The 18,173-nt window shown below is 41.8% G+C and overlaps 1 protein-coding gene across 1 annotated transcript in view; it reads right to left on the minus strand.

Annotated features, from left to right (window-relative positions):
* Nucleotides 1-11,891: 11,891 nt before the first annotated feature.
* Nucleotides 11,892-18,173, minus strand: part of RAB2A (RAB2A, member RAS oncogene family) — a 42,606-nt gene continuing 36,324 nt past the window's right edge. Inside the window, exons 7-8 of the mRNA XM_063393523.1 lie at nt 15,697-15,765; nt 11,892-13,531 (exon numbers count right to left, since the gene is read on the minus strand). Of these exons, the coding sequence (XP_063249593.1) occupies nt 13,436-13,531; nt 15,697-15,765 (165 nt within the window). The 3' untranslated portion in view covers nt 11,892-13,435. The remainder of the gene's footprint in view (nt 13,532-15,696; nt 15,766-18,173) is intronic.

An 18,173-nucleotide genomic window follows, 5' to 3' on the forward strand; every position in this document is an offset into this window, starting at 1 on the left:
TTGTCTAACCTGTTCTTAGAAACCCTCCGCGAAACAGAGACCCAAACTTCCTAAGTAGCTTGTTCTGGTATTTCACCAGCACTCAAAAACAATTGATCAAGCCTCTTCTAACCTTTTATACATTGGAAAATGTATCTGATTCCCTCTAAAAATTAATTTTAAATGTCAGTATCCTTCCTTCATCGCTTCCTTTTGTATTCTACATCTCTTATTTGCTTTCTCTCCCTGTTCTGTACTTTATTTTTCAGCACACACCATAAAACCAAGGACAATTCAGCAGTTGGGAACTTACTGGCACTCAGTGGAGTCATCTTTACATTGTTCTTAATGCCTTACATATGCCACCTATTGATAAATCCTAAGAGAGCATTTTGCAGGAGCACTGCATTGTCCACTGCAAATTTGTTAGTGATGCTTTACAAACTCCCTATTACCATCTGCCCTGACTTCTCCATGAAACTGATGATTTATTTTTTCCATATGAAGTTTGTTTTGATTTCTGTACTGATCATCCACAGTGGTCACTGTGCTCCTAGCTTGGTGCAATTGAGACATTTCATAAATGCACTCTGCGTTACACCGGCCCAGCTTATTCTTTGTCTTTTTTTTTATTCTTTTTCTGGCTTTATCATGGTACCATCCTGGTGCCTTACAGCAGAGTAATTTGTGGCATCTCTTCTGCCTCTTCCCTTCTTTGTCTTGTCCTTTCTCTTTCCAGAATAACGTGCACAGAAAATTTCAGAAGGATTCAGGGACATAAATAAAGTCATTGTATGTTATATAGAGAAAGAAGTATAATAAATTGTTCCTTGCACTTTTTCAGACCCAGCTCTGAGAGATCAGTCTCATACATGGTGAAGCTGAGAAAACAGTCTCACACATAGTTAAGTTTAAAGCTTATGGAAAAGTTTTTCTGTCACAGAGTTGCAAAGGTGCCAGCTGTGATCTTCATTTCACCGACACAAAACACTTTAAATAAGAATCAATACTTAGTTATGGAAACAGCACAATTTGGAGGAAAAGAGGAACGCACTCACACTTATTATTAATTATTGTGGGTACAGGACATTTAAAAAGGTGAGATATATTCAGCAAGTGTGTAAGGACTTAAACTTGTACGATCTTCACAGTTCCTCACTGTCCAGCCAAACCTGTATTCTCTGTGGAGCACTGCACTGCAAGAAAAGAAACAACTGTCTGGCTAGACAGAGTTTGATCACAGAACCAATGAATAATTTGTGTTGGAAGGGACCCCTAAGAGCCATTGAGTCCAACCTGCAATGTCCAGGGACATCTTCAACTCAGTCAGGTTGCTCAGAGCTCAGTCCAACCTGACCTGGAATGTTTCCAAGGATGGGGCATCCACCACCTCTGGGAAACCTCTGCCAGTACTTTGCCACCTTCACTGTAAAAAAACCCTTCTAATCAGCTAAGTATTTAATAGAATAAACCATTAATTGAACCTTAAACCAAAACGTACTCTGGCAATACCGACTCACAAATAAGGGAATACCTCACTTTGTGCTTAACACTTCATTGCAGACATGTAGGATCTGATTCCACGAGGTGCTGCATACTCGTCACTTGTGCTGAAAGCAGAGGTGTTCTCTGATGTGCCAAACATGAAATAAATCTGGAGCCACAGGTTAATGTTAAAAGAACCACCAGACAACACCTCAATTTGTATCCGCCATTCTGCATGTTTTCTGTTTCTGTTTTGTATAAATATCTAAAATTTGTTTTATCCTTTAAGAGGAACACCTTGGCTCTGCAGCACTGAGGGAACTCCCCTGAAAGCTTGCCAGAAACTCACCTCTCTTGTGCACAAGTTTGTTTATCCTTTAGGTATGACAAGCAACTTACACAATAATTCTATTTGCTGGTACACTCTGGGCAGATGAACAGAACCTGCCTGTTTCAGTTAAGGCAGGAGGATCCTGTGTCTTCATGCGTGGTGGCCGAGAAGGGAGGGGATGTGAGGCACATCTGTAATGCCACAGGTGACACTCCAAAGGCTGCCCACTTTGGCAGTGCTGCACAGAACAGAACAGCACAGCTCAGCAGCAATGGACCAATTGTTTTCTCTCTTAAAAGACACAAGCCAGAACATGCAGAATTTTTGTCACTGAGTGCACAGATTGTATCACGGCTTCCAAGGCAGCAGGTTTTCACCTGGACCGTGTCTATAACTTAACAGAAAACTGTAAAGTACTTGCTAAAAGATAAAATAACAGATGCAGTGCTGGCACGAACATTCATCTTTGGTGTAGCAGGTTACTAACATGACTTTTAAGTCAGAACACTGCACATGCTCTCAGGCTATTTTATTTAAGAAGTAACATATTACACACCATGTCCACCTTGCAATCTGTTAGAAAGTAAGAAAAGTTGACACAGTAGCTAAAAAATCCCAAATGTGATGGCAGTCATATCGATGCCTACTTCTTGGAAACCAAGTTTCATGATGCATAAAAGCTGCTTGCTTTCTTCAGAGGTAGGCTTAGCTTTTTAGTTATATTTGCTGTTGTACAACCAGAAGTTGACATTATATACAACAAAATTCCCCAGAACATTAACAAATCAACATAAGTGAAGGCAGATACTCTAATATCTCAGTCAAGGGAGTACAGCTCTCTTAGTTTTGTACCTTAGTCTGAAAGGCAGGCGGTTCTCAGGGCTTGGACGAAAGGGAATTGCAGCAGGATGAAGGGAGGAGCAGGAAAAGGCCCACTTCCACCTGGAGTTGCTTTTTATAAGCCTCCCTGCTACTAAACAGGCAATCCCAGTGCTTACAAGGATTGCCCCATGGGAACCTTGCTGACAAAGGCCCAAATACACAGTTTATTCTTGATCCAGAAAAAAACCAAAAGGAGAGCCTTCATAGAAATAAGGAGAGGGATCATCAGTTCAATATGCTGGAAAGACCTTTTTTTGTCACCACTCTCCACAGAGATTTAAGGCTAGCAAGACACAGATTCCCAAATAGAAGGGGCGACAGTATTTATTGTAATAAAAGGATCAGCATACCCAGGCCTTGGATTTTTTTCAAGCAGAAAATATTATTAGAAGTTCTCAGCAGCACATCGAATACTCTGCTGTCCCGGGTGTTTCGTGCATGTTTATACAGAGGCACAACGGTATTGTAAGGGTTATCATCAAAGCCAGTAAGTCCTTCAACCCTCCTACCAATCCCTAGAAACAATCTTCTGAAAAACAGAGATACCACCACACACATGCACACACAACTGAAAAAAAATTACAGGCAATGCGTGTTTTCAAGCCCTCCCTGTTCTTTCCCCTGGTCTAAATGCCATAAAATCCCAGTAACTTAAACTGCTCTGAGAATTTTAAACTTATCCTTCACCACAAATCGTAGGTTTCGCTACACATTTTTCCTCCCCCTTTAAAAATGAAACCCCAGATCCAGCTTTCAGCAGAAGTGAGACTATTGCTTCACCACGATTAGATATAGGCAAGGGAAAACAAACCAAGCAGCGCTGGGGCCTAACGCCGCCAGCACTCGTTCCGTACGCAGCGCTTTGCTGGGCACCTCTCAGCTCCAGCACACGTGGTAGTTTTTGCAAGATCATGGCCTTGTTTTAGTATAACACAATCAAGATAATTTTTACAAGGTCAGAAAGTTGGAATAAGAGGAAACAAAATCCAGGCCAGTTGTGTCTGGAATCAATTAGGCTTATGTGCTTTTCAGATGCTGCTTGTCTTTCTACTAAATAGTATTCCAATGTATACTTTCTATTAGAATGTATATAATAGCATGCACTGCATACAATATGTTCCTCCATTTATTTAAACCCACCTAAACTGGGGATGTCAGGAGGTTAGAAAGGAAGAGATCATTCTCTTGGCATTTACAGTTTAGTCATCTGCCTCCTCAATGAGAAACTGCTCAGAAGGGCCAAACGTCCAGGCATGTCTGTGGCATACTCTACCTGTCCAAAAGGCAAATTAAAACTGAAACATTCAATCAGGTAAATACCAGCCATGCCCTCTGTCAACTTCTAAAACTTTTAAGCATTTTGTTGAGTTGTAATATTTAGAGGAAAAAACCTCACATTGTTTTGTCTTTGCACAATAAAATTTGCTGTCTAAGCATCACATTCAGTACTGAATCATACACAGAAGACTTTAGTTAGGGAAAAGTTGACTTTATAAGGAATTTCCCTTTTCTTTACATAAAGCCAGTCTAACTTATACTAAAATGAAAGCCAGTGCCTGCACAGAAGGAGTGCACAGGGGCACACAATCCAGACAGATTTGTGCTGCATTTTCAAGTAAAACAGGTGACAGTGAAAGTATTGATTTGTTTCTCATGTCGTGAAAAAATTTACAGACAATAAAATTCTATAGTCTAACCACATAAAGATCAAAATATTTACCTTCATTGCTTCTTTTCTCACCTTCATTTTGCCAAGTATGAAAATAAAGTGAAAGGATTTGTCCTTCCTACACTTCAGGAACTTCTTAACATAAAATTATGAAAACATGAAAATATTTTGGATAGCACTATAAATAATAATATGCAGTGAAAAAAAGTTAAACCCATCAGTTTTCCTATTATTTTTCTAAGCAGAACGGTGTCTACAGTTACTAGGCAGGCTCAGAGCCGGCTCGGTACCGCAGCACACAACGCTCCAGCTGGAGCGGGGTCAGAGGAGGAACTCGGGAACGGGCTCCAGGCACATTCTGCAGGGTCAGGGAGGGGCGACAGGCAGGCTGCCCTTGGAGTGACACAGAAACCCATTCCCTGATCGCAGGGAATGATTTTCCTCATGCACTCACCCCTCCCACGCTCCCGTGCAGTTCCACAATGGTGGGCAGCGCGGGCAGTGCGGGGAGGACGCTGCCGCCTCAAGGGCGTGGGTCGGGCAGGGAAAGCTTCCCGGAGGGAAGCCTCGGCCGGGCTGGAGAGGCGGCCTGGCTTCCGCACGGCCATTGTTCTTTCCGGGAACGGGACGCCGCGTATCCCCGTCCCTGTCCGCCGGGCGGGGCGGGCTCCCCGCGCCTTTGGGCGCTCCCGCTCTAGGAGGGCTCCGCTCCTTTGAAAGGTCCCGCTGCTTTGCGGCTCTGAGCCCCGGGCCGCAGCCGGGCAGGAGCCCCGTGCCCGCTGCCTCCCGAGGGGCTTCGCTCACACAGCCTCGCACCCCGCCCCTCCCGCCGCCTTCCCGTGCCCCAGGGACTCGCGGGCAGCCCGGGACACCCGCTCAGGATCGCGGCCGGGATGGGAGGGGCCAGAGGCGCGCCCCGCTCGCCGCAGGGCCCCGGGAAGAGCGGGCAGCTGCTGCCGGGCGCCTCCCGGGGAGCCCCGCAGGGATGGCGGGACCGACCCCGCCACCGCCGCCCGCTACCTGCTCCCCCTCCCCCAGCGGGCCGGAGGTTGCCGTGGCGACGGATCAACACCATCCCCCGGGACAGGGCTCCGCGGGAGCCACCGGCACGGCGCGGTCCTCACCGCCTCCCACGGGGAACCCCGTCCCGCCCCCTCCCGCGGCGACAGCGCGGCCGCCCCCGCGCTGCGACGTCAGCCCGGACGGGCTTTCCTGGCCCGGCGGCGCCCGCCCGCCGCCATCGGGCACCGCCATCGGTCACCTCCATCGGGCACCGCCATCGGGCACCGCCATCGGGCACCGCCATCGGGCACCGCACCGGGGCCCAGTGCCGAGACCCGTCGGGGCCGCGCTCCGTGGGGGCCGCCGTGTGCGGTGCCCGCCGCCACCTCCGCGCCTCCCGTGCAGGCAAAGCTGCACCCGTTTAAGCTAAGCCCCCTGTAGACGCATTTATTTCGGTTTAATAGGTGTTTATGGTATGTTAGCCCGGACCTGTTCCTAATCAATCCGAGCTTAATCAAAATAACGCAGATTTATACCGGCGCCGGTGCCAACCGAGCAGGTGTTACCTCGCACCTGTGGTGGGGCGGCCGCGGAGCGACAGCCTCCGGTGCCCGGGGGAGCTGCTCGGGCCGCTCGGCCGGCGGGAGGGCGATGGCTCTGCCCGGCCAGCTCTGCTTTGCCCTCCCTCCCCTCCCGGCCGGAGCCACCGCCGCCGCCGCCACGGTCAGAGGCAGAGCCCGCCAAGCTCAAGAGCCGTCCCCGGCAGGATGGAGAAAGAGGAAGTTACGGCACAGGGATGTCGGGGCAGGCTTTTTTCATTTTCTGTCCTGGCTCACGCTGGGAGCACGTGGTCGTGGTAACAAGCCACAGCGCTGGGAGGAGGAATTACCAAATGGAATTGCAAGCACTTTCCAAGTGAAGGTGGAGTCTGGAGCAAACAGGAGATCCAGCTGATAGCGGTTGATAAGCCTAGGGAGTATCGCATTGCTGCTTTGCTTACCTCAGAGACGCCTCAGTCCTTGTGGAGCAGGAAGAGGAGCCTCTCCAACACTCTGGCTCCCAGCACCCAGATAATGAGCCGTCTCCTTCCTGCAGCAAGCAGGCCGATGTCTCGGCTCACAATGCAGCAGTTTCATGAGAGCGTCTCCTCTAACAGATCCTCTTTGCGATTGGTTGAGCAACAACTCCACAACTTTACAATTTCAGAGCTCATTGAAGGAAAGCTGCTTTTATCTTGCACAGCAAGTGAATTAAACTGGAAAGCCAGGAGGAAATGAAGTTACACACACCTTCAAAACAAAGCCCAAACCAAACAAAACCCCACCATTCAGATGGTGCTTGGCCAAAAATATGACTAATAGGCAACTGCATTTTTCTTCTGTGATCCAACTGAAGTTTTCTACTGCTGGTGAATGACCCAGGAGCTGGGATTTAGCAGTTAAATACGTGGGGCTGTGACCAACTATGTCTCTAAATTTACATAGTGACATTGCTAAAAGCAGTCATCACTTCATCCGAAGTAGATAAAACAAAACTACTTTGTTTTTCCAGTAATAGTTAATACAGGTCTTCCAGAAGAATAGGGAACTGTAAATATGCTACTCTTTCTTGAGTCATTTCCCTTAAACAGACACTCAAACTTCAAGAAGGAAAAAGGTAGGAGAAGCAACAAAAAGGAAGAGAACTGGAAAGAAAATAGAATTGGACTAGGATACCCAGAGAAAAGCCAAAGCTCTTAATTTATGATGCACAGTGGTCAGTCCTGCACATGAGGATGCCTTTTTCTCTGGAGTTACAAGGCTTTTTAGAAAAAATTCCCAGACAGAATTACAATATTGCCTATCTGCTCACAAACTTAATTTCTGCTTCACAGCAGTAACTATGGGAGATGCCACAAGCGCCTTTGTTTCTGTGCAGGAATGCTTTACTTCTGAGATGGGTGAGGAGGAGCAGCAGAGCCCATCCACTGGATTTCTGTGCACCACTGACGGCTGACAGACCTTCATTGGTGACCAGTTGGCTCAGGTCAGTCACGTTTTGCTTAGAAGTGGCTAAATTGACTCTCAAGGGCACAAGACACAGGAATTCTTTTGTGTTCTGATATTCTCTGTTGTGAGTACTTTAGACGTGACACTAACCAGCAACCCAGGGTTTAGTCAACTTCATAAATTAAAACAAGATTAAAAAACCATAAGGACAATCTGGTTTTAACTACACTCAAGACAAAGCTTTGCTGCATTTCTATACAACAATCACAGACAGGTGTTGTACATTGATTCAGGTTTTTTTCTGAGCCAACAGCGGAAAAGTAAATTTGCCCATCTCCTCTGCTGCCTCTGTACCCGTCCCTCCTCCTAAAAACCATTCATTCATAGGTATCCTACAAATTCTGGACAGTGCCTCAGCTCCAGTCTTAGCACTGTCAGATGTGCACCTGTCAACAATGTTCAAGTTTAAAAGTTCCCTCCTCACAGCTGGTCCAGTCCTTGAGTAGCAATGCCAGCCCAGGAGTGGGTGTCAGTGCCCAGGTGCTGGGCAATGCCTCAAACTGACAGCCCCTCCCTGCCTCATCTTGGGAGACAGCAAGCAAGCCCATGGACTTCTGTCTTCTCAAGTATCCTTGCTATTTAACTGTTTTTTCAGTCACATTCCTTTAGATATTTCCTGTGTCTGAAAATGTTTTCCCATGCCATAAGCAGAACATGCAGTGTTTACTTGACTGCTTTAATCCACACAATGTTAAATTGACAATTATTAATATAGTACCTTGGTCTCTTTTGAACTGTCCTCATACCTTAGGATTTTCCTCCCTGCCAGTATTTTATGTCTAAATCTAGGAAAAGTAATGAAACTAGGCTTCACTTAAGAAAGGCTAATTAGATCCTGCTGTAATTTACAGCAAATGTACCATAGACCCAACCATCAACAAGAGTCTGCCCAATATAAACATTTATATCTCTGACTCTTTAATGAAGGAATTCTAAAAATCATAACTATGCTGGGGAAGCAGGGGTGGGGGGGGGGGAACTCCAACAAACATACTGATGCATCAATTCATCTATATTCATGCTGCCATGGACAGTTTTACAAGAACAGTAGTTTGAGAGAGGAATACAAATGGATGTACAGACTCCTAAATAAACTTCGAAGTAGGTTTTCCTATACCTTATTTCACCTCTGTCACAGAGCCATGGGATATTACAGTTAAAACCCATGTCTAAATACCAGATATGTGTTCCAGTTTATGTATCAAGTCAAATGCCTATCACCACAACACAGAGATCTGCAAACAAACACAAGCTTTTGAAACTTACTTTTAAGTGAACAGTATACCTGATGCTACAGAATAGCCATTTCTTTACTCAGCTCTCTCAAAACTGTGCTTTTCTAGGCTGGGGTATAACTGACTGTGGAGCACACTGGGTTTGCCTTCTCCAGCTTGGAGTGCCTGCGGTAAGATTGCTACAGCAACAATCTCTTTCCTCAAGCCAATGCTAAAGTAGCAGCATTTTCCATCCCCCCCATCTTCAGCTGCTAAGCAAAGAGTAAGCTTTCAGCTTTGCCCCTCCTTTATTGGAAGGGGAATAGGGTAATATGCTGTAATTGGTTTTCCATGTTTGCCAAGAGTCTGTTTCCTCTTATCATCCACAATATTTAACATAAGTCTTGTAATAGTTCCAAAAATAATAAAATCTGTCCCAAGAATAAAAATGATAGATCCAGAACATGCTGGTTTTTTGTCATGGTCTTGGTTTCGTAACATTCTGTTAGTAGTTTTTATTGCCTAATGTTGTGGTTTCTTTCATACGCGGCAGACCCAGTAAAGACATTTCATCAGCTACTTACACAGCAGCAGCCTGGATTATTTACAAATGGAGATTTCAGTAGTGTATTACAATAAATCACCACTGCATACTGGTAAAGTTACATTGCAGCAATGTGGCAGACAAGAATCCAGAGATTCTAGGGGGAGGAACATTAGCTATACACAAGTAACATATATGGTCTCAGCAAACAAATTTATTAAGGTATCCAAATAAAACCTGTTGGTCTTCCTCTGTCTCCCTATCTCCTCCCATGCAACAGTGGAAGAGGACTAGGCAAATAATATCCCCACACACATGCAAACCAGTACACACAGTAGGTGTAACAACAGAGCCTGTGCAATACTTCCTTCATGATTTTACACCATGCACACAGGTAGCACACATACCCCTCTCTTCCTCTGCCCCACCCTTCCAGCCCTAAAACAAATGCCCCATACTGGGCAAATTCCTCTAAGTGTGGGAGTTATGGATGTGGAGCAAGTAAAGGCAGAGAGCAACATTTTACTCAAAGGATTTAGTTTGAATGAAACAGTACGAAAACAGAAAAGTGAAAAGGAGATAATACACAGGAGAAACTGGATTTTGGAAAAAAACAAAACCAAAACCAAACAAACAAAAACCACAAAAAAAAAAAAACCCCAAACAGACAAATCAACTAAAAAACCTAAGAAAGTTGCAGGACACTCGGCAGTATCAAAAAAGCAGTCTGTTAAGAGGAATCACTACATCAGGCTTCAGCATTTACAAAAGCAATATCCTACTAGTAAACAACTATGAGAAAAATACAGGCATATTGGGGTACCCCTCTTTAAGGAAGATCACTTAAAAAAATCATGCAGTGCTCAGAATTGTCTTCTGATATTTCTAAGTTCATTTAATATACTTTTTTTCATTCCTATTCTATTTGACTGTATTTCTGAGCCTGAAAAAGGTTTCAATTTCTTCCCAAGAACAGATCTAGTGCTCTAACAGTCACATGCAAACTCTTAAAGCAGAAATACCTTTCCCAGTTTAAATGTGTGTCATTTAGTGTGTGCCCTTCTAACCCAAACAACAGATAAATGTTGCAGCTGAAGGCTGTTTAAAGGCCACCATAAGAAACTAAGTGTCACAAAAAATGTAACAGAGCAGAAAGGATACAAGTCTGGAGCACGGGATGAAGCTGCCACTACTTGCTAGGGGCTTCAGACACTTGTTACTTTACCTTATCAGCAAGTGTTTTGGCAGTTTTACCTTAACTCACTGCTGAGTCTGATCTGCACAAGAATAAATCAGAATGACTGAAGCCAAAAGAGACACACAGGTCTAAGATTGAGGGGGAATTGTTAATCTTTCTTCAGTGACTGTCAAAATTCCTGGAGCATTTCATTTGTAGTAGAAATGGGAGAGTGGGAGAGACAAGTTTTCCATAATGCTTAGAGGGCTTATCACACCCCAATCCATTTTTTTCTTTTTTTTAAAGTTAACTATGCTTTATACCATATTCCAAACTGGGATTATGGGAAAAACTGCACCTTGGTATGATTTTTCAGCATCAACAGTTTCACATTACATGTAACAGATGTACAAATTGCTGGAAAACAATTACATGTTTTGATTCTTTGGTTGTGCAAACGTAACCAACAAAAGCAACTGGACTTCAATATGAAATCTCAGCAACTTACCAGTCATTCATGTGCAAGTAAAACTGAAACCTGTGAAAGAATCTCCTTGTTAAAGCATGTTTTAGAAGTAAACCCTCCTGCTAAGTTCTGTGCCATAAAACTTTCAAATTCTAATTGGATAAAATAGCATCAGGGCTTCTCAAAAAGAACCCCTACAAAAATAGAGATTTCTGTAGCAACAAAAGGTTTATGTGTGCATAAAGTTTGTGACAAAAAGCCAGCCAGAATGCAAGGAAATTTCAGTTTTGTTCCAGCTACTCTTTGAACACACCATAGACTTAACGTAATGTACAGTCTAAGACTGGCAAATGAGCCAGGACCAAACCAGCAGGATCAGCAATTGATTGCATACATGACTTTAGTAAGTCACAGTATATTCCCCTTGCCCCTCTCACCCCCTAAAAAGCAGCCCTAGTGGCTCTTTGCTATAATAGCCCTGGATTCCTGGGCAATTCTATAACCCTTCCATGTTTTCAGAAAATGAGACTGTCAGAAGCTTTCAGTTTTTCAAATCAACACCACTTAAAACAGCATGCATTTTTGTTCTTCTCAGGGCGGGGTACAAATCCACCCGTCTCTGCTCCCATAATGGACAACTTTTACGGCTAACTTTATTCCCCTTTGTAATGAAGCTCAAGCTGCTACATAAGAGCACACTTTTCTCTCATCTCAAACAACTGAATTCTCTAACGCTGCCAAGTGAAAAAAACACCTTCAAGTAGTGAGCTCAAGGTAATAGTCTTGTTCGTTCACTCCTCTTAGTAAACAGCTAGTTAGGACATGCCAGTTTTCCCTTGTCATCCATGCAGTTCAGTCCTATGGGTTTACTGTCACACAACACAATTTTCAAACTTCAACTGAAACAAATGCAAACTTTGTACAATAAACAGGTAACAGTTGAAAGTAGGTACATGGAGTAGCCTCTTAATAATCTGAAAGTTGAAAATGATTACTGCATTGCTGAGAATGTTCCTAAGCGTGGAAAAAAGAACTGAAGTTAGCAACTAACAAATGCATACTGGTTCCCCATTCCCCGATATACCAACAAAAGGTTCCACACCATTTTTTCAAATTTTATTTCATCTCAGAACCACTGCTATGTTACACCCGTCAGGCTGATGTTTATTCACTCTGGATGTTCAAGCTCTCACAATCAGGATGGGTGACATGAGGATCCCTTTCCCTCAGTGTTGTGTTGCAGTCAATATTGGTCCAGTAAGACAAAAGTTTTGCAGTCACTGCCTGCCCCCCGCCCCTTTATTTCCCCCAATACATGAAGCATGGCCTACCATTAGCATCACCCTTTTGTCTGCAATTATTTAAATAGGATGAGATGGAAACTCAGTTGTTTGCACATTTGTATGAAAGGTGACATGAACATTCTGTATTTTAACAAATAAACACAAACACAGGATTTTGTTTTGCAGTGTTGCAACCCTTTCATTTGAGGAAAAATATGCCCCCCCCAGCCATCACCATAATAAGTAACAAAACATTTGTAGTTTTGATTTTCATCAAGATTTCCAAACTGGCAGATTTTATTTTCACACCCTCTTCACAATAGACAAGATGCTTACCATATATTTAGGATTACAAGTTGTCACTAAAAGAAAACTTTACACAACCACTATACATTTAGGTTGAAAAACTGTCCTTGCATGAAAAATATACCTAGAAATCAAGTGGTAAACAAGAAAAAAACCCATTGAGAGGATTAATGTTTTTAAAATGTGCCTTTTTAAATTTATCAACTCCTCCTCTACTTTTCATTCATACTCTGTTGTTTTCACCTGTAGTATTTGTTAAGGCAAACAGCTAATCCATTTCTGAAGAGGTGTTGTGGAAATTGTGGATAAACAGCAAACATTTGGCATTAAAATAGATAGCACGTATGTAGCCTCTAGTAATATACATTAAGCATCTCTCTTGGACTTCAGGATAATGACAGGGGAGGATGAACATGCTAACAATGTCAAAAAGGCTTAAAATTTAGCATCCAAGCAATTCCTATTAATGCTTCTGTAGTTTTCAAGCTCTAAGTAGTATAGATTTTATGCAAATGCATTAAAGAATTCTAGCTTGGCAAGTACACCCAAGCAGGTTATTAAACTATATATACAGAAAGTGATAAATACAGAATTAAAAGAGTCCTTCTGCTTCTCTTCATAGCCTTGAAAACTGACAAAAAACTTGAGGACAGCTCTACAATATTAAACATTAGGTAACCTCAGGAGCTGAGAAACCTAACTACACAAACTGATTAAAATACTTAGATGACTTTGTAGTGTTTAATACAATTCAGTTCGTAGTCAAGGGCACAAGACAACATTTAACAAAAATAATCACATCAATTGACCTAGAAATCAAATGTAAATAGATATGAATACAATCTCCAAAATCTGTCTTTAAGTGAACATTAACCATTTATTCAAAGTTATACAAGAATTTGAAGGACAAAGTCTTCTGCAACAGGAAACCAACTTACAAGTTTCATGTCTCAGTTGAATTGAAGTGGAGGCGAGCGGGGCGGGGGGAGGGAAGGGTGAACAAACAAGTAAGTAGGCCCCATCCAGGCAGCTAGAAAGTAAAAACGGGCTCAACAGCAGCCTCCTCCAGCTTGTTGTCCTCCCTGATTGCCTGCAAGTGTTGCATTGGTGGCAGCATGTTGAGGGCCAATTTTTATGCCATTTGCCTGGAATGAAGTTTAATACACAGCATAAATATTTCAGAATATACTTGAAAAGCTACTTTGTCTATTTAGAAGATCACAAAACAAGTTCTCCTAATGTAAGTAATGAATATAGCAAAGCTGGTAATTTTTTCCCAGCGTGTTCTTGGTGATTAAATATTATTTAAAGTAAGATGCCTTTCTTCTCATTTAAATTTTATCTCCATGTTACACTCTGTAGCTTAAACTGCTAAAAAAACCCCATAGAGCAAGAATTGTATTTGAATACTATTTGGCATATGGCTTAAAAATACATAGCATTTGCAAAGAATGTATAACCTCTCCCCTCTTGCCAAAATCTCCACTAGTTTAATAGTTTAATATAAAACTTTTCCTCTCTAGACAGCATTTCTTTCTGTGTTGAATCAGCTGTAGAGGCTAAGGGCATACGAGTGTTCTGTGTCATCAATAATTTCTGTGATCCCAAAAGACATGGCTACTTGCCAAGAACCCACACACAGAGTAGCTCTTTCATTCATCAAAATCACACTTATATCTTAACCCTCACTCCCTCAAGTGGATTTTACCTAAAAATACAGCACTTTGAGAAAAGTAATACAGTAGCCTCAGAAATTAAGCTCTTAAGGAAACTTTGCGTCACAGCAAATCTCAGATTTATAGTGCTTGGCAGTTGTTCTGCAGCAGTGGTAGCCTTCGGGTTTCTGGCACTCGCTCAGTATTGACAGCAGCTGATGCGGTTTCTTTTCGCTCTTTGACTCCTCTTTAATAAAAAGCATGCCCTATGGCTCATTGGTTTTGCCCCCTCTGGGCTGATAGCAACTTCTTGAGGAATCAAGGAGCCAGACTTGGCATAAAGCCAAATAAGTAGCACGGACTGTTGGCTCTTGACAGCATATTGCAATCAAAGCTCCGTAAGGCACAGTAAAGCAGTCAGCTACTATATGGAACTCGACAGATACAACGAGCATGCTTTTTCAGACACTCTGATTGCTCTCCAATTTATATTGCACTACCAACTGCATTTTCTTCAGGAAAAATGTGAAAGATGATTTTAAATTTTTCATCAGTGAACTGAGTTGAAGAAGTGTTTCACCAACACGCACACACACTTTGCAGTCAGAATTAGGTTAGAGGATTACTATTCAAGTCTTATTTAGAGACAAGTTTCCTGATACATTACTTTGCATACTACTCAAGTTTCTCTTTTTTTTTTTCTCTCTGAAGTAATGAGTATTACTTTCAATAGTCTAAATTTTCTCATGTTGAAATATATTGAGCAGAAGGAGATGAAACTACTTGAGTCCAGCCAATTCCCTCCCTACTCTGGACAATCCTGCAAGGACTGTAACATTTAAAAGAAGCATCACACTGACAGTCTGGACACACCTCTCCACAGAGCAGAGAGAGAACAGAGTGGTGGTGCAGATTTTCACATATGGTTTCACTAAGCACCTCAGCAACAATATTCAGGAACACGAAGAATAAAAAAACCTTCCAACTTGATCTTCAGAAAAGACTGATCACCTCACACTGTCAAATTTTTTATGAGACTGTTAACAGAGAGCTTATACAATCTTAACATTTCTATACAATACTAGTGTTATGAAGCAAGATTTTCAACAGCACAGTTATTTCAAAATTCAAGAGACATTCTATCTTTCTAGCTCTTGTTCCCCTTTCTCCAGCTTTCCATCCCCATACTAAACAAGCAAAGGCACAGGGCCCAATAATCTGTAATTTCAGTAATGTGCATAAACAAAAAGGCTAATCTTTTATTCCCTACAGTGTCCAGCCACCTAAACTAGGAACATTTCAAAAGTCTTTTATGTAACTCTCAAAGCAATCCCTCCCCTCCACTGGACAGCTCATGGAGTGCATCTGGCATATCAACATGGTCCCCCATTTACATAGTGGAAAATTATCTTTGAAAACAGATGACACCATATGGAGAAGTGGATGAAAGTGGATTTTCTTCTCTTTTGGGGATTTATATTATTTTGTGATGCCTCATGGATGGATAGGGTCACTTATTTTAATCCATTTTTATCACAATGGCAGACAATTCTACATCCAAATGGAACAGACAGATCTTTTACTGTCCAGCCTTCTAGGGAAGGTGAATTCTGTACTTTTAAAAAGCAGAAAGCGTACAGAGTACTAAAAGTTACCTCATTATTAATGTCAAAAACTCCTTCCTGGATTTTCTCGTAGATCTCCTTTGCAGTGTTAATAAATGCCTAAAACAGAGGAAAAAAAGACCACAGACACAATGAATGTGATACCCTTTGGTGTAAGATGCACTAATTGGAATTCAATCTCATGTGCAGTTGCTTCAGTGAGACTTTCCCTCCTGACCTCTGCAGAAACAGGTATGACAACAGCATCCTATAACCCACCCTGAAGCAGCAATGGATCACACCCTGTTTACCAAAACCGTGGCATTTCCATAACATCTGTATTCTACAATCTGTTGTCCAGTAATTACAGGGAAAAAGTGGTTTTTAAGATATATAAATTACTTTTAAATTATTTATTTCTGACCCTTATGGATAGATTGTGTGGCAGATGGTTTCCCCTACCCTTAATATCTTTCTAATAGGCCACTCTAGATTAGAGTGCTTAGCAACATAAAACCACAGGGTACTTACAATGATGATGTAAGGATGCTGTCTGCTGGATGAAACCTTACGCTATCATTTAATATTCACCTAATTTTAAGAACATATTCTCTTTAATTAATCTTGCACACAATAGGCAACAGACATCTTAATAGCACAAAGGAGAGGCCCAGGTTTTATAACAACTTCTAAAAATCTATTATTTTAATTCAGAGAAAATACTTTGACACTCAGGTCTGAAAAGGTGACTGATATAAATGTTTTTGGTTAAAGTTTACAATCAATGATTCCATTCTTCACCTCTCATTTAGCTTTATAGGTCAAGTAATGCCTAAAATAATGTATAATTTAGCAGGTGATTAACAGCAGCTAGTAATTACAATAAACACACAGTTCTTTTTGTTTTAAAATACCAACACCATGCAATCATACAAGACATGCTACCTTCTGCACAAGCCTATTACAGCAAGTACAGATCTAATTCAAATATAAAAAAGTAAACAGGGTTCATAGAGAGGAACAAATCATACCTTTCCTCATTTCTACACTGGAAGCATTTGACTGCTGAACTTGCCACCAGAGCTTTGTTTCCTAATTAACAGGACTGATATGTTTTCACCTTTAAAGGCCTTACAGCTCCCCAGAGTAATCAATCTACTGCAGCTCAATTACTGCACCAAGCACACACCACAGCCAGTGAAGGAGACTTGAACGACTGCAGCAGGAGCAGAGAGATATGAATATGCATAAACTCTAAGTGGGTGATCGAATCATCACAGAGGGTCATGAGAATTTGCAGCAAAATAATGAGAAGAATTAATCATTGCAGATTCACAAGGCACTTAGGAAGTGAGTTCGTTTTTCAAACACGTGTTAGAGTTGAGAAGAAAAATTGGCTTTCAGCCAGCTATGAATTGATTCAAATTCCTTAGAAACTGAAGTTTTCTACACAAGGAAAAAAATTCAAATTTATCTTTGTTTCTGATAACATACTAATTATTGTAATGGCCTCATACATGTGCCTACTGAAAGGTATAAGTCAACTTAGAAGATTCACACAGCTGGAATCTGTGAGTATACTTACTTCTACTTCAGCAGGACATTAAACAGAACTTGAAGTCTTAAAAAAGCGTTATGATAACTTCATGTAAACAAGCACTTAACAATTGGCACTTCTAACTGTTCTAGAAGTTGCTGGCTAAGTGCAACAAGACTCTTAGAATTAATTTCATGAGAACTACATTAAATCTATAAAAATTACTTTAGAGTAACAAACTAGAATTTTAACGGACTCCAAACTGAGAATAAATAAACACAACTGAGAATAAATTAACTTTTGGGTATCACATTCAAGAGCAGTCATTGCAGTAATGCATCTATCCTCACAAAAAACAGTAAAACGCACTGGAAAACAGCACTGCACAAACACAGAATTCCTTCTGTTACTACACATGTACCGTACAAAGCAAAAAACACTGAGCTCAGTACAGTATATTTTAATATTAAACACATTGGCCAAGAAACCATTGATCTGAAAAATCCAAATATTCCATTAATCTCAGTTCTATCATTTTAGTTCTCTTGGAAGTCATAACCTGACTACCCCATTCCCATCAGTGATTCTGGTGCATGACATATTTAGTATTATAACAGCATATACTGTTACTCTGCATAGCAAAATGACAGGTTGCACTAGACCACAGAAATAATTCCTATTTGAAAACACATCATAAGAACATAGCACATAGTAGGTCAACCTCACTTTCTCTTCTTTGCATATATTCTAAAAAATTGTTATTACTCAGACACGAAAAGAGACTTGAATCTCTCAACACTTCCATCTGTTTCTCATACCCATGTATTTTAAGTTAACTTACAATTCCAAGTGTAAGCAGACTCAGTCACCTGAGAACGTCACTAATACAGCCGTCTAACCTGCTTTAAGAATATCAGATCAGATTTTGGCATTGCATGCTAGTGCCCCAAGTAGCAAGGACAAGAAGGTGAACTTGGTATAATTGACTTCT

Source organism: Prinia subflava, chromosome 1 (genome assembly GCF_021018805.1).
Source record: "Prinia subflava isolate CZ2003 ecotype Zambia chromosome 1, Cam_Psub_1.2, whole genome shotgun sequence".
NCBI lineage: Eukaryota > Metazoa > Chordata > Aves > Passeriformes > Cisticolidae > Prinia > Prinia subflava.